General features: G+C 59.2%; 2 protein-coding genes across 2 annotated transcripts; both read left to right on the forward strand.

The window, feature by feature from the left end:
* The first annotated feature begins 1,198 nt into the window (after window positions 1-1,198).
* FAAH2 (fatty acid amide hydrolase 2) lies at window positions 1,199-9,122 on the forward strand. The gene is made up of 11 exons (XM_065643611.1): window positions 1,199-1,375; window positions 1,609-1,691; window positions 2,054-2,187; window positions 2,515-2,724; window positions 3,136-3,255; window positions 3,729-3,864; window positions 4,630-4,747; window positions 5,493-5,612; window positions 6,529-6,640; window positions 7,199-7,393; window positions 8,036-9,122. Exons 1-11 carry the CDS (start codon window positions 1,199-1,201, stop codon window positions 8,209-8,211), a joined length of 1,581 nt encoding a protein of 526 aa, XP_065499683.1. The 3' UTR covers window positions 8,212-9,122.
* Window positions 9,123-10,275: 1,153 nt separating this feature from the next.
* LOC135993668 (uncharacterized) lies at window positions 10,276-18,233 on the forward strand. Its single transcript, XM_065643676.1, has 8 exons — window positions 10,276-10,326; window positions 11,849-11,933; window positions 12,822-12,942; window positions 13,761-13,936; window positions 14,963-15,141; window positions 15,570-15,723; window positions 16,033-16,154; window positions 17,179-18,233. Exons 1-8 carry the CDS (start codon window positions 10,276-10,278, stop codon window positions 17,968-17,970), a joined length of 1,680 nt encoding a protein of 559 aa, XP_065499748.1. The 3' UTR covers window positions 17,971-18,233.
* Window positions 18,234-18,984: the final 751 nt, after the last annotated feature.

An 18,984-nucleotide genomic window follows, 5' to 3' on the forward strand; every position in this document is an offset into this window, starting at 1 on the left:
CTGTAGGCTGGTGACACCCTACAGCTTGTGTGCAGAGCTGCACCCTGAGGACAGGTGTTGGATGTGGACAGGCAACCTCTGCGGGAAGGGAAGCGTGTCCTGCTCACCCGCCGCCGGACACTGCCGCCAGCAGCCCCGAGGCGCCGGGACGTGCTGCATGTAGGAAACAATTATTTGGCAAATATAATAGGCTCAGGCAGGATCTCTCAGCAAAGCGATTTTTTAATAACAATATTGCAACACCGGGTGTTCTACCTAAAGGTAGGCACACATAATAGGGCAAAAAGCCCCTACTTATATCTCCCCAAAATCCCAGCCGCAATTTCCCTCCCCTGTTCCCCATCGGTTGGCACTTCAGGGTTACAGACTACCCCGACGCCTGCCTCAGTTTACACACAATACCCTTCCCCTTATCTATCTATTTAAGGTATGGATTCCTGGTACTTTGGCTACCCTTCCCCCTGAATTAATTTGTAAATACAGGTATCGGTATGCATACAGGTATCGGTATATATTCCGGGAAGAGACTGTGTTTTACATTAAGGATTCATAGTCCGATGTCTCTCGGTCCTTCCCCCCTGCTGGGGTCAGGCACCAGGTCCTCAGTTATGTAAAAACAACAGCTTTTCGTTAAACGTTCCTTACACTGCAGCTTTAGCCCCGGCCCCCCCGGCTCCTTCCGCGCCTTGTCCGGGGGATCCTGTCGGTGAAGCTCTTCCACAGACACGCATGTCGCTGCCCCAGACACGCGTGGGGAGCGCAGCCTTTGCTCACCGGGCTGTTCGTAACCTCTGCCCTTCTCTCCAGCTGCACAGGTCGTGACTCGTGTGCTCCCCAGGGTGCTGGGTGGCTGTGGCAGGGCCCTTGGAGGGGAGCAGCTCCCATTTCCCTGCTCTGCGTCCCCTCCACCTGGGCCCGTGTGTTTTAGTTCGCTTTTAGCACCAGCGGCTCAGCTGCTGTACACACCCCAGGCCTGCTGCCTTCGCCCGCGGAGCAGGAAGAGGCGAATCTCCACGGGTCGCAACACCAACGCCGGCGGAGAGCGGCGGGGCCGCCCGCGCCCCGCGGACGGCGCCGCAGCCCCGGCCCGCCGGCAGCGTCTGCGGTTGCTACGGCAACGCGGGCGGGGCGTGACGTCACCTCCGGCGGCGGCGCCGCGGTGGGGGGCGCGGTCCCGGCGGCGCCGGCAGCGGCGGCCATGGCGCTGTCGCGCGCGGAGCGGTGGCTCGCGCTGCTGCTGCGGCTGCTGTCGCGCGCGGGCCTGGCGCTGCTGGGGCTCGCGGCCCCCGCGCCGCCGCGCGCCGTCCCGCCGCCGCGCCACGCGCTGCTGCTGCTGCCCGCGCGGCGGCTGGCGGCGCGGCTGCGCGCGCGGCAGGTGCGGCCGCACCGGGGCCGGGGCCGGGGGGTCGGGGTCGGGCTGGGGGCCGGGGGGAGCAGCCCGCGCTCACAGCTTTCCCCGCGGGGTAACGGCCGCCGCGCCCGTGGAAGGGCTCGGTGGCGGAGGGCGCGCCCGGGGTGCCCTGTGTCCTTCCCCGGTGTCCCGGTGTTTGGAGGCCGCCCAGCCCCGCCCGCGTCTGAGCGCGGTTTCTGCCGTATTCGGTGTTGCAGGTGACGTGTGTCGAGGTGGTCGAGGCGTATGTGGAGAGGGTCAGGGAGGTCAACCCCCTCATCAATGCCCTGGTCAAGGACCGGTAAGTGGGGAGCGGAGGGGACGGCAGCTCCCGGCCGCAGGCTCCAGTGGAGCCCCCCCGCCTTCCCAGGCCGGGTGCTGCATCGCACCGCGGGGCACAGCAGCCCTGTGCAGCCCGGCTGCCCCTGCACGGCACCGTGCTGGTGCTGGGGCCCCTACCAGCGCTGCTGGCAGCAGTTTGGCCAGATGCAACAGGGAGTGGCTCTCGTAAAGACCGGGAAGAAGAGCTGGGGAAGTCTCGCCTTCCGTTACCAGCTGCCGTGCACTGAGCACCTGCCTGCCTCGCAGAGACACCTGCTCGCTCCCAGTCCCTTGAGGCTGGAGAGTTGCCCCTGAGCGTCACCACCGGTTGCTTCTTTGCAGGTTTGAGGAGGCCCTGCAGGAAGCCCGGCAGGTAGATAAGCTGCTTTCGGAGGGCCCTGACAATGACTGCTTGGAGGAGAAGTTCCCCTTGTTAGGGGTTCCCATCACCGTCAAGGAGGCCTTTTCTCTGCATGGTGGGTTTGCCCTTGCTTCTCTCCAGCTGCACAGGTCGCGACTCGCTCCTCTCAGCCGTGTGCTCCCCAGGGTGGTGGGTGGCTCTGGCAGGGCCCTTGGAGGGAAGTGGCTTCCCTTTTCCTGCTCTGCATCCCCCTCCACCTGGGTTCGTGTGTTTTAGTTCTCTTTTAGCACCCAAACACTGTGGGGGTTGTGGTCCCCTTGCTGGGGACCTGCTTCTCGCAGACGTGGTCCCTGTGACCAGCCTTGCAGCCTGCTGCTGCCAGGGTGATCTCAGGGCAGCTGGCCCTGACACCTCCCTCCATCTGTCGCCCTTGGCCCTACAGGGATGCCCAACACCTCTGGCTTGGTCAGCCGCCGCAACGTGATCGCCACCTCGGACGCCCCGGTGGTGTCGCGGCTGAAGCAGGCTGGTGCCATCCCGCTGGGCGTGACCAACTGCAGCGAGCTGTGCATGTGGTTCGAATCCAGCAACAAGGTCTACGGCCGGACCAACAACCCCTATGACCTGCAGAGGATCGCAGGTGGCAGCTCAGGTGAGCCCAGGTACCTCAGCATGGTCCCGCACGAGCAGCAGGTTAAAATGCAGCAAGGAAGGAGCTCCCAAGCCCTCTGCACGGTGCTTTAACTTGTCACTGGGCTCCTGCAGAGCTCACCAGCAGGAGACCATTTGAAGGTCCAGCTGCATTACACCTCCTGGATGTTACACCTGGCATTGCTTTGGCTCATTCTTCCTCTACATGCAAACAGCAGTGCTGATGTGGCACTTCAGCAGGGAAATCCCGTTGGCCCACATACCCCAGCTGTCCCCCAGGCATCACTTAAAGCCAGGGCAGCTCCCACCTCATCTGCGTGCAAAGGGAAGCGGCCACCATGAAATGCTCCTGTTGTCCTGGATAATTTGCACTATAAGCTTGTGGTTTTTTGCTGCGTTTTCTCCCATGTAGGCGGGGAGGGCAGTGTCCTGGCAGCTGCCTGCTCAGTCATAGGTGTGGGCTCCGACATCGGTGGCAGCATCCGGATGCCCGCCTTCTTCAACGGAGTCTTCGGCCACAAACCCACGACAGGTAGAGCAGATGTGAGATTCTTATCTCCTCCCCCGCAGAAATGCCAGTAGGCAGCTGCTCCTGTGCTGTACTTGTCTCTGGTGGGGTTGCTGTAAGGGGACAGGCAACTTCTTGCATGGGACAAGCCTGCTGTGTGAGCACAACCTGGTCTTGGCAGTGGGAAGCTGTTTGGTGGCAGAACACCAAGCGTGTGGGAGGTTTTATAGCCCTGGTATTGTGTCCTCAGCGTGGGATGTTTTCCCAAGGTCAGGATCTGCTGCTGGGGTGTTTCCCTGGCAGCTGGCATCCCAGCTGGATGCTTTTCCTTCTTTTCTTGTCCCTTGCACTTTGTTATCAGCTTGCAGATGCTGCTGATATGTGCAATCCCTGGGTGCTGTCTTCCCCCTGCGTGGCTCGCCTGGCTGGGGGCGATGCTCGTGGGTGCTCGCGGACTCTCGCAGGGTGGTCCCCAGCATCTCCCTCTGTGCTCGCAGGGGTGGTGCCCAACGACGGCCAGTTCCCAATCGCTCAAGGGCTGCGGACCAGCTTGCTGTGCACAGGGCCCATGTGCCGCTACGCAGAGGACCTGGAGCCAATGCTGAGGGTCATGGCTGGTTCTGGAGTCAACAAGTAAGTTGTTCCTTCTGCTTTGAGCTGCTGAGTTGGCTGCTTTCTGGGCAGTGTGGCGGTCAGTCCCGTTTGGAGTACTAGACAGGTCTGCACCACCCAGGTTGCTTGTTGTTGGCTCCTTCCTCCGCCCTGGTTTCAGCAGGACCCTTGTGGCCAGGGCCGCCCTTTCCACCACCCAGCCGTGGTCAGCCAGGTCCTCCTTGCAGGAAGACTTCACCTGTGGGCTGCTCCGTCCAGCACGGCCCTTCCCTCCCGGGGCTGGCCTTTCTTTTGGGTTTTACCTGTGCTTTTTCCTGTTGCTGAATAATGAGTTTTCCATCCCACACCATGGCCCCGTTTGGTCTCTTCGCAGGTCTGTGCGACCAAGCAGCCTTTTACGTGCACAGTGGAGATGGGGCGGACCAGGCAGGTCCTGCTTCTTGCTGCAGCCTGCGCACCGTTGCTTTTTCCATTACCAGTTTTGTTTCTCGGTGGCTCTTGTGGTGCAATCCCCACCTGGGCCGTGGCCAGGATGTGTAATTACAAGGCGCATCTTGAGAGATGAGGGTTTTCCTAACAGCAACAAAGATGCAGAACTAGCTGGGAGTGACAGCGTGGGCGAGCAGCTGGGTGGGTTGTGGGCAGCAGGTGTCTGTGTGCCTGCAGGGACTCTCCTTCCCACCTTGGTGGGTGTCCTGAGGTTGCATTAACAAGCTTGTGAGCAGCTCTGACATCCGGGGAGGAACGAGGGACAGATTTGTGAGCAAAGTGCCATTCCTTTCCCAGGCTGAAGCTGGATGAAAAGGTGTCGCTGGGCAAAATAAAATTTCACTGCATGGATCATGATGGCGGGTCCATTTTTGTGTCGCCCGTGGACAAGGAGATCTTGCAGGCCCAAAAGAAGGTAGGAAGGAAGGGAGGTTGGCTCTCTCTGGGGTGAGCCTGGAGATAAAACCTGGGGAGACCAGTCCAAGGAGCCCCTTGGAGAGGAGATGAGCTGCTCTGTGTGTGGCTCCTGCAGGGGCTGGCGGGATGGAGAGCTGCAGCACCGCAGAGGCAGCCTACAGTCCCAGTCCTGTGCAGCCAGTGGAAAAAATGTGGAAAGATTTTTTTTCTGTTTCTGTGTTAAAGAAGAAACAAGGGAAAAATCTTGCAAGCAGCTGCAGATGCCCTTGCCAGGAGCACCCATGTGTTGGAGTGCACAATGGTCTTCAAAGATTTTGGCGCAATTTCCATTGCGATAGTTCTATTTTGCTTTCTTAACATCCCTTGTCCGGGTTACGGAGACCTGGGAGTGCAATGCATGGCAAAGGGATGGCTGTGTGTTCGCAGGCTTCCCAGGGTTGCTGCCTGGCATTTAGCTGTGCAAAGGGACTTTTATGTTTTTCGTGAAATGTTCTATGCTGCTCTTGGCGCTGTTCTGGAGCATGGCTGGGCTGGCGTGCAGGGCTGTTTGGGGAGCTCCAGGGTTGTTATCGGGTGGAGGAGATCCCGTGCTCAGGGCAGAGGGGAGCGGGCAGGAGCTGCGTGATCCCCTGCGTGGCAGCGAAGAGAAGCAGCCCCTGGGCTCTCGTGTCCCCACTTTCCATGGACTGACCTCAGTGCATCACGTTCTCGTGGAAACAAACCCTTCCTGCTCTTCCCCTTAGGTGGTGGAGCACCTCAAAGGCGAGTTGGGGGTCCAAGTGCAGCCTGTGGCGATCCACAAGATGAAGTATTCCTTCCAGATCTGGTCAGCCATGATGTCATCCAAGGACAGCGACGGGCAGGTGTGTCAGACCAGGCTGGCAAACTGGCGGCACCGGGGAGGAATCGGCTGTTTGGAGCCAGCCGTGGAGAGCTGTAGGCTCTCTCTGCTCCGTTCGTCCCCCCAGTCCTCCTTTCAGCTCTCCGAAGCTCCACAGCCCCTTCTCCCGTGCTTTCCCGTGACATGACGATGTGGCTCCCAGCAGAGGAGCAGCATGGTTTAGGGATGGAGAGGCCATTTTAGCATGTTGGCCTTTCTGCGCCGGTTGGTAAATCAGCCAAGCAGGCAGCGTCCTGCCTCACTCTTACCTCTGTGCTACATCTCCTGACGTTGCAGGCTGGGATTAATACCCGTTAGGATGGCGGGACTGAGGCGGTGGATTAGCAGGTTTTCAGCAGCAGGCCTGCATGTGTTATTTTGTCCTTGAATTGTAGCCACTGCGCCATGCCCTCTACATGCATGAAAGTATTTTGTAGCTAGAATAAACTCCCAGCAGTATTATACCTTGTGCTTTCCTGCCATGCAAGCAGCGGTGAGAAATAAATCAACCTCACCTTGCTAAGGACTGGCCCCCTCTGCCTCCTTTTTCCTGATCCCACAGCTGCATGACAGTAGGAAATGCCTCCAGGAGATATTATCCGGAGCATCATCCCTTGCATCATGTCAGAGGGAGGGCACTGGAAGGGGCTGCATTGGGGAGCTCTCCCTCCGCAGCGCAAGGTCCTCTTCTTGCTGTCTCTGGCAGGAGAGATGCTCCTGCTGCTGCTCTGCCTTGGTGCTAGAGCTGTGTCACGCTCCTGACGGGCATCTCTCATCTGGAAGTGGGAACAGCATGCTTGGGATAACTGGACAGCAGGAGATTTCACTGTTGTTAGGTTGTTCTTCCCCGTCACGTGCTACCCCATGGCGCTGATGGAGGGAGCACGTGTGTGTTGCAGGAGGCACAGCTGTTCACAGACCTGCTGGGGGATCACGGGAAGCCAGTGTGGCCACTGTGGGAGCTGATGAAGTGGCTCGTGGGGATGTCGTCCCACACTCTCCCAGCTATCGGTAAGGCCGGGAGGAGCCGCAGGGCATTTGGAGGTGGTGGTGGGACAGATTTGTAATAACGCTCAATGTCTTTGAGTCAAACACATACTCGAGGGGGAGCTGGCTGGATCTTTGATAACTGGGACTGGATATTCTGGGAGAAGGAGAAGTGAGGACAGTGGAGCTGTAGGCAGGGTGTGCTCCTGCTGCGAGCCCTGCCAAAACTGCTGGGAGTAGAGGGAGCCAGGCAGGGGTCTGCACTGGTCTCATTTGGTTGCAGCAGATGCCAGAGAACCCTGATTAGCATTGTCACGCTGGTGTCTAATGAGTGCTGAGGTCACTTCGCCAGCTCTGCTCAATCCCAGTGGCTGGAAAAACTCCTTGAAGCGATGGGCAGGCTGAAAGCCTTTGTCTTGGCAGAGATGGGGAGGCGCTGCCGGCAGAGCTGTGCAATCCACTCTGGGAGCCGGCGTGATGGCAGAGGGGGGACACAGGGGCTGGAAGGATGCACTGTCGAGCCTGCCTAACCCACAGTCCTCTCGCTTGCTCTCTATTCCTGTTTGTGCACATGCCCTGCAGCCCTGGGGCTGACAGAGAAGCTGATGAAACTCAACCCTGCTGGGAATGCCAAGCTGGTGAGCATGGCGAAGAGCTTGCAGGAGGAGATGGAGGCCCTGCTGGGGCCAGATGGGGTGCTCCTCTACCCCTCCCACCCCACCATAGCTCCGAGGCACCACTCCCCCATCTGCACGCCCTTCAACTTCGCCTACACAGGTGAGCAGCTCTGACCCCACTGCTTTGGGGCCGGCAGGGCCGCGGGTGGCAGCGCGGGCTGGGAGCCGAGGTATCTCACCCAGAGATTTTTTCCATCACCAACAGTGGGGTTTGCAGCGCAGAGGAGTGTCTTGCTGCTCCAGGACGTGGTTATGCTTTAAAGACACATGGCATTTTACCTGCTGCCTGCAGCATGGCAGATTTGATTGACACATCTGATCTGGGGGGGTCACCCTGCCCCAGAGGGATCTGCTCATGCTGTTACAGCTGTGGTTTAGCAGGCACCTGAGAGCTGCACAGTACAGTTTGGGGCTCTCTACGTGGCTTTCCTGCCACTTCAGCTCCTTGACACCAGTACTGCATTGCAATGCTGTCTGACTTTGGAGTGGTGGAGGGATGGTGCCTGGGGCAGGAATGGCCCAAAGCAGGTCTTGGCAAGTGCCAAGTGTGTCATCACTCTTGGGTGCAATTTTCATATATGATGTGGGCACTGGGAACCTCTGGCTAGCGATGTCCCCTTGTCATCATGTCTCTGCACTGCTCCTGCAAGGACCAGCTCCCAGGAGCCCAGCCTGGGGCGGGAGAACCATGCAGTGATTTGTCCCGATGCTGTTTGCTCTGATGCAACCTTCTCTCTTCCAGCTATCTTCAACGTCCTGGGCTTGCCGGTGACGCAGTGCCCGCTGGGCCTGAGCAGCGAGGGCGTGCCGCTGGGCATTCAGCTGGTGGCAGCCTCCTACAACGACCACCTGACGCTGGCAGTGGCCCGGTATCTGGAGAAGGCCTTTGGAGGGTGGGTTTTACCTGGGCAAGTTTAGCCTGGGCTTCTGGCACTGCAGGGGGGCAGGGATGGAGACAGCAGCACCCAGCGAGGCAGCGGCGGGTGCTGATGCCTGATCCCATCGTGGCACCACCTGCCCCTTCCACACGCCGCCTTGCACCCCCCGGAGCAGCCAGCAGTGCCTCCATTCCCAGGGGAAGCCGGACTGTTGCTGCTGGAGTTGTCTTCTCCCTGCAGCAGCCTCTGCCCAGAGAGAGACCTGCCCTCCCCATAGCCCCTCGGGAGCGCCGGTGCCACGTGCTGGCAGCAGGCATCCTGCCTGCAGTGGGCATCTCTCTGGGCCTGGAGATGGCAGTCTCTAACACTTCCAAGATGCTGAGTGAAGGCTGGGGAGAGGAGGTGCTGCCACACTGCTCGGGGACAGCTGCCCAGCAGCACCCTCGAGGTGCCCTGGGTGCATCCATCTTCTTTGGCCCGCAGGGCCGGGGCTGCACCCACTGCACCACAGGCTTGCTGGCTCCTGTAGCCCCCCTGAGCTGCCCATGGGCTTCCCCCACCCTCTAACGGAAAAGGGAGAGGGGCTGAGGGTGCTGGAGGCAGCTCTGTGCTCATCTCACCGCCAGTGCTTTGTGCGGTGGATGGTGCTGGGCTCTGCCCGTCGCAGAGCTGGGAGGTGAGGGAGGGGGAGCTTTGGCTCTTGTGAGCTTTCGACAGCCCTGGCAGAGCAGTTTAAATGCTTCTCTCCATGTGCCGAGACAGCCAAACCATCTCCTGCCTGTGTCGTCTTCCCTTTCTGTCCCCGGGGATCACCCAGCCTGATTGGCGTCCCCTGCCCTCCCGAGCAGCTGCAGGCAGAACCACAGGCGGCTGCCTATTCCTGGGGCGGGCAACAAGATTAAGATGTTTTCAGCAAGGATGGTATTAAAGAGTCTGTCCTGTTTGCTGCCAGCTGTGTGTCCATGTTCCCAATGGCTGTTGTCCCAATGGCTGCCATCCCCCCTGGTCTGCACTCGTGCTGTGGGATGCACCAAAGCTGCCCAGCGCTGCCAGCTGTGGGCACAGGGCAAGGACAGCAGTGAGGGTGCTGGCATCTGCCCCAAGGTTGGCACTCGGCCGCTGCTGGGCTCTTGCTTTAAAATGCCTGGACTTGCAGGGTCTGCTCGGCACCGAAGGGTGCAGGCAGTGCTGCACTCCATGGCTCCATTAGTCTTGTAGCGGTTGCACAGCATTACGCGTAAGCCTCGCTGCTTCCCTCCGGTGGGCTGCCAAAGGCTTGGGGCTCACAGGACGATGCTGAGCTGTGCCTGGGCTCCTTGGGGACAGAGCAGGGTGCGGGGTCCCAGGTCTGTGCGCCCAGCCCACAGCGCCGATGTTGGCAAGGATAAAACCTCCTGGTGTTGGCTTTGCAGGGATGTCCTGGCCTTTATACTGCAACATGTCACCCCAGGTCCTGGTCTGATCCCTGTGCTTCTGTCTTCTGTCCCCAAGCCACTAAAGGTCCCTGCAAGGGGGCACATGGGCGCTGGGTGCAGCCAGTGCGCGGGAACGGGCTCCTTCTCGCCACTCGCTTGCAGAGGGCACTGCTGAGCTGGCCGAGGGCTGCCAGCCCAGGGAGCCTGCGGCCAGATGAGACATCATCAACAAGGAAGGAAGAAATAAAAAAAAAAACCTAACCCAGGAAAAAGGGCACAAACCACTAAAGCCAAATCACGTGCTGTGGGATGTCTCTCGCAGCCTCTCTGCATGGTGGCACAGGGGACACGGGCCTGCCCCCCAGCTGGAGGGAGCCTGCGAGCCGAGCACACCCTGGTAATCCTTCCAGCGAACGCTCTTGGAGCCTAACATGGGGTTGCTGAGCTGAAGGCGGTTGTGTTTCACAGAGCGTGGCGGGTGCCGCCGTGTTTGTTCCAGCGGGTTCCTGTTACAGCAGGGGCTGGGTGAGCAACTGCACGGCCCAAGGTAGGGGCACGGCTGATGCTTCGTGGCGGCGTGGTGATGGGCGATGCGGGCGAAGGAAGGCATGTGGGGAGGAGGGGGGTTAATCTCTGCGCTCTTGCCTGACAGGGTAGCCACTAAACTGCATTTTTACAGAAGCCACCACATGGGGAGGGGTGCTGGGTTTTTCTCCCTGGCCGAGGCGGACGGGGACCGGGTGTGCTGCTCAGCAGGGGCTGGCAGGGACCATCCTGTGGTCACCCTCAGTATCACGAAAGTGCTGGCCCCCTGCGTGCTGCCCTGGCCCTGCCAGCACAGGCAGCCGGGTCCCAAGGTGTCCCTGGGGAGCTGACCTGCTGCTCTGTGCCTCTGCAGGTCTTGGGAACAGTCCTGGAGGCCCCTTCTCCCTCCAGGGAGAACCGCTTGCTGCCTTTGCCGTGGAACTGCTGCGAAGCCGGGAGGGCTTGTTCGGGCGTCAGGGCAGGGGGGAGCTGTAAACCTGCACCCGCACTTCGGTTCTGGCATTTTGGAGGTCTCACCTCAGGGCTCGGAGCCCTTGCCCGTGGTCTTCAGATGGCCATCCCCACTTGCTGGCTGCTCCTTCTTGTTTCCAGCTCTGAACACTTGCAAGGGGCAGAAAGCATGAGGAAAGCATTTTATACACACCTGCCAAGGCAGTTGCACTTGTAACGTTAATGTAGAGTCAGTATAAAGTGGTTGGGAGTAAGCCAGTGCTACGGATGTCCAGTCTGGCCAGGGAGATGATCCCATCCATCTGCCTCTGGAGGTAGCCCTGGGCTCCCCACCTTTGCTGGGGTACATGTCCCAACAACCAGGAGGTTGGCATTGGTGGCCGCAAAGCCTTTGCACGTCTCTCCTCAGAGAGCAAGGTTACATCTGTAGCTGGCAAGAGCAGGGGAAGAGCTCCCCAGTAGCAAAGCGGTGGGTCAAGGCCAAAGTAAGGAGCTGCGGGGCCAGGTCCCAGAGGGAGGGAGGGAGAAGCAGGGTGGTGACATGCCTCGGCGCTGCTCCGGTGTCCCCCAGGGCTGCGCGGGGCTCCGACACAGGTGCCTGGTGGGACCAGCCTCTGCTGTGGCTGATGCAGACTGAGGGCCCTGCTCAGGGCACAGCACCCCAAGGGGGTGCATCGAGGTGCCCTGTTTCGCCTGGCCAGGTGCTGCCACGCGTGGTGCCCAAGGAGTCTGGGGGTGTCCCGCAGGAGTGTCACCGGTCATGCCAGTGTGAATCATGGCAGAGCAGGGCTGAGTCACCGCTGGGGTGGCGTGAGCATCAGCTTTCTCACACCCACCGCATAGTGACACTGGCAGTGGCTTCTCGCTGCCTTTAGGGAGGGACCGATCGGCTAGAGCTGAGTGCAGCCGGAGGTCCCTGCATACCTGCACGGAGCTGTGGCAGAGTGGTTTAGTTGCCCGCTGTCCCTGCAGGCCTGCTTGTCACCACCGTCACTGTTTGTCACTGCTGTCACCGCTTCCCTGAGGGCACCTGCCCTGCTGCTGCTTCACCCCACCCCAGGGGCGGGGGCTCCCCTGCCGCTCTGCAGCAGGCACCTGGGTGCCACGGCTGAGCACACGCTCCGTGTGCAAGGTGGCACTGCCCATGGCTCCAGGGAAAAACGTATTTTCTCTAACATCAGGTCCCAGGTGCCTGTCGTGTTTGCGGGTGGCAGAAAAGCTCCAGCAGCCCGTCCTCTTGTCACAGCACCCAGTGTGGCGGCGTAGAGCGGGGGCAGATGGACGGGGTGCGGCGGGATGAGCACTGCCCTGAGCCTGCTCCTGTCCCTGGCCAGCTGCACCCTGCTCCGGGGTAAGTCCAGCTCCGGTGCCGCTGCAGGGGGCTGGGGGGTGGCCCTGGCTGCAGTGCGAGGAGAAGCGCTGGGACACAGAATCACAGAATCCCAGAATGTCAGGGGTCGGAAGGGACCTCGAAAGCTCATCCAGCCCAATCTCCCCGCCGGAGCAGGAACACCCAGATGAGGTTCCACAGGAAGGTGTCCAGGCGGGTTGGAATGTCTGCAGAGAAGGAGACTCCACAACCTCCCTGGGCAGCCTGGTCCAGGCTCTGGCACCCTCACCGGGAACAAGTTCCTTCTCATATTTAAGTAGAACCTCCTGTGTTCCAGTTTGCACCCACTGCCCCTTGTCCTATCACTGGTTGTCACCCAGAAGAGCCTGGCTCCATCCTCCTGACACTCCCCCTTTCCATATTGATCCCCATGAATGAGGTCACCCCTCAGTCTCCTCTTCTCCAGCTCAGAGCCCCAGCTCCTCAGCCTTTCCTCACACGGGAGATGCTCCACTCCCTTCAGCATCTTCGTGGCTGCGCTGGACTCTCTCCAGCAGTTCCCTGTCCTTCTTACAACCCTTTCTGACAACCCTCAGACCTACAGAAGGTACCTCCAGAGGGGAGAGGACCGTGTGGTCTTCAGGGTGTGACGGGAAAGAAAACCCCAGGGTCACCAGCAGCCAGGTCAGGGTGTCGGTGCCCTTCGAGGGACCGCAGATTGGACGCTCCAGGATGTGCAAGAGATTCACGGGATGCAAGTGCTGAGCACCGTGCTGGCAGCTAGCCCTTGCCCGAGCCTGGCACGGGGTCGGTTATTTACTTGTGCGGGACTGAAGGCGCTGACTGGCCGTGGAGCGGGGCCCGCAGAGCAGAGCACCGCAGCCTGACCCCCTCTGCTTCCCCACCCAGGGACGCCGCTGCCTCCGCGGGACGTGAGGCTGGAGGCACAAAACTTCCACATCCGCCTGCTGTGGGATCCGCACCCCGGCTCGCCTGGCGGAACCGCGTACCAGGCGGAGTGGAGGAGACGGTAGGTGAGGCGGCGGGCAGGAGCGGACGGGGGTGGCTTGTCCCCCCTGCACCCCGGCAGAGGGCTTCAGGGACCTCTGGTAGCCAGAGGATTGTTACCTGGCAGTAAATACCACGGAGTAACAGAACAGTGGAGCTGGCAGGGACCAGCTTGTCCAGTCCCTCTCCAGGCAGGGTCAGCTCAGGGCTGTGTCCTGTTGGGTTTTGACCAGCTTCAAGAATGGAGTCTCCACAACCTGCCTGGGCAACCTGTTCCTTTTCCTGGTCACCCTCACAGCAGAAAGAAAAGAAAAAAAAAAAAAGGAAAATAGTTGCATTTGGGGGTTTGCGTTGGGGTTTTGGGTTTTTGTTTTGTTTTGTTTTTCCTTATGCTTAAATGAAACACAGGCTGTGTTTCAGCCTGTGCCCAGTGCCTTTTGTCCTTTCAGTGGGCACTGCTGAGAAGAAGTCTTCATCTTCTCTACTCCGTCACGTTGATAAGACCCCCCCGCCCTATACCACCTTCTTTTGCAGTTCCTGTGCACTCAGCCTCCGTCGTACCACAGATGCCTCAACCCCTTGGTCATCTTTTTGGCTTTCTCTTACCCTGATGTGTATTTTCTTGTAGCGGAGCGCACAGCCCTCCGGGCACCATTGCACCAGTGCTGATGAGAGGGGACTTGTCTTGCTGGCGTTGCTCTTCCTAATGCAGCCCAGCATGCTGTTGGCCAATATCTGTGCTCTCCCACACTTTCCATTCGGCACGGGCTAGGCAGCCTTCTTTTTTGGCTGGGAAGGTGCCAAAAAGGAGGAATCCCTGCATTTTTTTTTTATGGGCAGAACCAAGGGCTGGACCAAGGCAAATGCCTGCTGGGAGAACAGCACCGGCTCCTCCTGGACGTGCGAGCTGTATTTTGACGACATCCACAATATCTACTGGGCAAGGGTGAGAGCGGTGGCCAGAGGCGAAATGTCTGAGTGGGCCTATTCCAGCGAGCTGCAGCCGTACAGAGACAGTAAGCACCACGGAGCTCCTTCACCTGGGCTCTTGATCTTACTGGGGGGCTGATGGGGAGAGGGGTCCTTGGAGAGGTCTGGTGGGATACGGTAGGAAATCATAGGAAGATACTGGTGGGAAAAGTGCCATGAGCCCCGTCTGGAGGAAAGGGGTGGGAGCAGAGGTGCTGGAGAACGGCTGGGTGAAGAGCAAGGGCTCAGAGGAGGAGACACAGTGAGGTGAGGACCACAGATGGGACGCCCCAGGGCGCCGAAGCACTATGAGAATTTGGGTCTCTGGAGAACACATCAAGATGGGGTAGGAAAGAGGATGCCCCTCCAGGACTGACTTTTAAAAGCATTCCCTGTTCATCCCTGCCATGGATCTGGAGATGCTGGGTGAGGATGTTTTTGTTCCAGCAAGGTAAAGCTGGTTAAGGCAGGAGAAGTCCCCCTGGCACTGCCTTTGCCCTGGCTGCTGTGTTTGTGAGGTGCGGGCACGTATCTCTTCTCAGTCACAGCCTGAGTCTCCTGTCCAAAAAGCCTACGTGTCTTTTGGAGGAAGAAAAAACTTCAGGACCTACCCCTAAGGTCGTCACAATGAAATGAACATGCAAGCGACTAAAACGGGATGTACATTGGCTCTTTGGGTTCCCTTTCTCATTCCCTCTGCATCCAGCTGGCATGGAAATAGATACTCTTGGCTAAAGGAGCCATTGCTGCACTCCGCAGCGAGTCTCTGGCCACCGTGTGATGGCGCAGAGCTGAAGTGCTCAGCAGCCGGAGGTGCCAGCAGGTCTGTCCTGGCCTGCATTGGCGTGACCAGAGAAGGCAGAAGCAGAACTGGCTGCCACGAAGACTTGGTGGCTGCCATTTCTAGAGCTGGTTTCGCAGCACAAAGTGCCATCGGGCTAGACCTGAGGAAGTTTCTGTGTTCTGGGAGTGGGACATCCATCAGAAAAATAGCCCTTCTAGGGAAATGAGATGCCTGCCTTCTGTTTTGAAGGGCTTAATTTTCCTTGTCCACTTTTTTTCCCTCCTTACAGCAATTGTGGGCCCGCCCAAGTTGTCCTGGCTGCTCCAGGGTCAGAACCTCAGTGTAAATATCATCATGCCACTCACTCCTTACCAAAGCAAAACTGGCTCTTACAAACCAGTCGACCAAGTGCTGCAGAAGCTGTGGTACCGGCTGAGCCTGTACGAAGGGGATGTGCTCATCCAGCAAGTACGTGGTGGGTTGGGCAAGGCTCGGAGTGCACAGCACTTGCAAAAGCTTTCCTGGCACAGCAAAGATGCCGGTGTCCAGGTGCATTGGTGTGGTGGTGCCTGTGCCCATAGAGCTGCCCCAGCCCTGCCCACACACAACAGTGCAAGCAGCTGTGAGATGTTTTGCACCCCCAGTTTGGGGCTCGCAGCCTGGGGGTGGCAGGAGATCCCTTTCCTCTTCTAGACTGCATGAATAAGAAAAACCTGTAACAATTTCTGTTCAGATGAAAGCATGCAGTAGGTGTTTAATGAGATGTTCTGGGACCTGAAAGCCTCCTGGGGTGAAGAAACAAGTGCTGGAGGTGCTGGGGAGCAGGGAGGGAGGGAGTGGAGCAGTGCACAAACCCCACCTAGAGCGCCTTGGCCATGCATCCCCTCTGGTTCCAGGTGCCCTGCAAACGGAGTGGGGAGGAAGCATCATGCATCTTTGAGCACCTGAAAGCCAGCACGCAGTACTGTGTCCGGACAAGAGCCGTGGGCATGGCTGAGGAGCAGAGCCGGGAGGCCCAGCAGTGCATGGTGACACTGGCGAGCCCTGCAGGTGGGAGCTCTCTCGCCGGCTCAGCCGCTGCAGTTGCATCTCAGGTTCTGCCTGCAGCGTGAACATGTGTGGAGATGTGGGTCACTCACCCCCCAGCCATTTGGGTTAGGGTTAGTGGCCCAGTAATGCCCTGTGGGGACCTTCCTGGGGAGATGCTCACTTGTCATCTGCCTTGGGCTTGCCCCCACTTGCCTCCTTGAACATCCCAGCCTGCCGCAGGGGCTCTGGGGAAGCGCTGACATGGGGTGGGCTGGGGGATGTGCTGGCTGGGGTCCTTCCACCCCTCAGCCTGTTGTGACTTCCTGGCAGGCTTTTCCTGGGTCCTCATCCTGCTGAGTGGTGTCTTCCTGTCACTGGGCATGGCTGGGCTCTGCATCATCTATCTGCACATCTTCCCCAGCCCGTCGGAGATGCACATCCCGAAAATGCTTGTGAGTGAACAATCCTCCTCCAGCCTCTGCCCGCATGTGCCACGGCCGAGCTGGGGTCCTCTGAGTTTGCAGGGGGCTCGGCACCTCCTTCCCTCCACCTCTTGCGCTATCAAACCTGTCTTGTTGCCCGGGTGCCTCCCCCACTGTCTGACCCACTGTACCCGCGGGCTTTGCTGCATGGGAGAAGATACTGGTGGGGTGCATCAATCAGCCATCGGAGGGTGATGTCTCGGGCAGCAGGGAACCTGCGAGCACAGCCCTCAGTGTTAGGACCCTCCTACTTTAGGTGCTTGGCTGCATGTCCATCCGCGAGAGCTTGAAGGGGAGAAAGAGGGGAAGAGAAACAAGCATCAGGGCTGCTGTCCTAGGACAGCCTGGCCTGGGTGAGATTCACTGCTCTGCCCTTGGGGTAAATGCAGCCCTGAGACTCAGACTCTCCCAGGGCTGCAGCCCTGCTGAGCTGAGCCAAAACATGCTCTGAGTCAGCAGGACTGAGCTCTGTGGAAACAGTCACCAGGACAGCCCTTCTCCCCAAGTCCCAGTTCCCCTCTGCTTCCCACTTTTCCAGTGCTGGGGTGGCAGCAGCCTAGGTAGCGCAGCCCTTTGAGCACTCCAGGGACAAAACCAACTTGCTAAGCTAAAGATGTCCCCTATGCCAGTGTGGAGAGGAGGTGGCAGGCTGCTCTGCCTGCCCTGGCCCAGCTCAGCATCAGCACCCTTTGCTTTCCTATTCTTCTGGCTTCTGCGCAGGGGTTGCGGGGATCTCTGAGCAGGTGAGAACTCTTCCATCAGCCCCTGACAGCTGGAGCATAGCTCAAAAAGCAGCAGCGTGACAGCTGCTGAGACTGTCCCCCTGCAGCAGACCCCCCGTGCTGCGGTGAGCAGAGCCTTGCCTGCGTTCCTCGCAGGTGTGAGCACGAGCTGTCCAGGACCGTTCCTTTCCTCGGGGTGTGCGGGTCATCACCCCCGGGCTGGCGGACGTTTTGGCAAGCTGAGGCTGACTGCTGTGCTGCTTATTTCCCAGCAGGCTCTCCAGAACAGGGAGTTGAGTGTGGCCATCAGGGTGCCCACCCTTGAGCTGGTGGAGGACTCACTCGCCCTGCTCCTGCCGACTGTGCCCCACTCCCGCGGGCCACCTGTGGCTGAGCAGACAACAACCACAGTCCAGCTGCTCCTCGGAGAAAGCCTTTCCCAGGACACAAGTGGCTACTGCGCCAATGGGTTTGGGCCAGACCGCCTGGAGGGAAGGGACCCATCCTGCACCCACAGCCAGCTGGGGCATGCCTTGGGGTCCCAGCTTTCATCGTGGCTGGAGGAGGATGGGGAGGCATGTCATGGGGATGGTGTGCTGGAGCAGCCAGCGCTGATGGGACTGACCAGAGGCAGCTACACAGGTGACAGGGACTACCGGACATCCGAGACGTGGCTCTCTCTGCACCTCCAGCTTTATTCTAAATGCCAGTGCCCAGCCCTGGGAGCCAGCAGCTGCCTTCCTCTGCCCACAGCTGGCAGGAGCTCCAGCCAGGAGGACCTGCGGGAGAGCCCTGGCATGGCAGGGCACTGGGTACCGCTCAGCTCTGTGAAGCTGCCAGCCAGCGAGGAGGAGGACGGAGGGCAGCTCATCCATACTCTCCAGCCGCTGCACGGCCATGGGACTGAGTCACAGCCAGGTGACAGCAGGGTGCAGCAGGGCGAGTTGGAGCTGGCAGCACTGGCTGTCCCCCTGCCCAGCCCCTGCCAGCTGCCCCCTGACATCCCACAGGCAGCTGCCTTCTCCGGCTACGAGCTGCGGCCCCCGGCTGCCAGTGAGCTGTAGCAGGAAGGGACACGCTGGGAGCTCCCAACACCTGCATCACAGCGTCCAGCAGAGCTCAGGGTGCTGCCCAGAGCTGCCCCGGCCACAACAGCTGCCTACTGGGACCTGCTTGTGCCTTGCTGGGGACAGGACTGGCCAGGTTCTGGTGCGGGCAGGCACGGACATGCTCTGGGCACAGTTGCCATGGATGGGCAAGATAAGCATCTTCAGAGCTTCCTTCTGTGGCTGTCATGCTCTCGGACCAAAGCATAGGGAATACATATCGAAGTTGAAGTCTCAAAGATTTTATCAATTTATCCATCTATATGTGTGTATATGTGTCCGTACAGTCTATGTACTAATGCAAAATTATGTATATAGTCCAGCCCCACCACCACTCCTGAAGGTCTTTGCATGGTGGCAAGGCATCTGCAAAGAGCGATTCAACAGGAGCATCAGTCAAAGCTGCCCTGTTGTTTGTGCCATTAGAATCTGGGAAAGAGCCACATCCTGAGCTTAAGATCCTCCAGGCCAAGCAAGGAGCGTGCATCGTGCCAGTCCAGCCTGTGCTGCACCCGCCGAGACCTGGACTCTTTGCTGGGAGAGGCTGACCTGGCACAGTGAGACCAGACTGTGTTCCACGGCCGCCTTGTTGGGTGTGTGGCACAGCCAGTGCCTTTATAAAAGCCTGCCAGGTCTTTAAAAGTCAAAAGAAAAACAGCTCTTTTCTGAGTTTTTGGCAGGGCAATGGTGCCGGGATCCCCGCTGGTGATTCAGGTGAGTTACTCACCAGCAGCGGGGACTCATCCTGGCCCTGGGGGGTGGTTGAAGCAGCTGAAATGTCCCTGTTCTGTATGAAACAGAGATGTTCATGCAGAGTGGAAAAAGGCAAAAGGTTTGTGACCTTTCAAGATGGCATTTAGCAGCTGAAATTTCCGAGTGCATGTGAGAGGGGTTTTTTTCTTCACTTCGGAGGTGCGAGTGGGGCTCTGCAGAGCCACAGTAAGAATGATGCTCACTGCGGGGGTGAGATCC

This window comes from Caloenas nicobarica, chromosome 12 (assembly GCF_036013445.1).
Source record: "Caloenas nicobarica isolate bCalNic1 chromosome 12, bCalNic1.hap1, whole genome shotgun sequence".
Classification (NCBI taxonomy): Eukaryota; Metazoa; Chordata; class Aves; order Columbiformes; family Columbidae; genus Caloenas; species Caloenas nicobarica.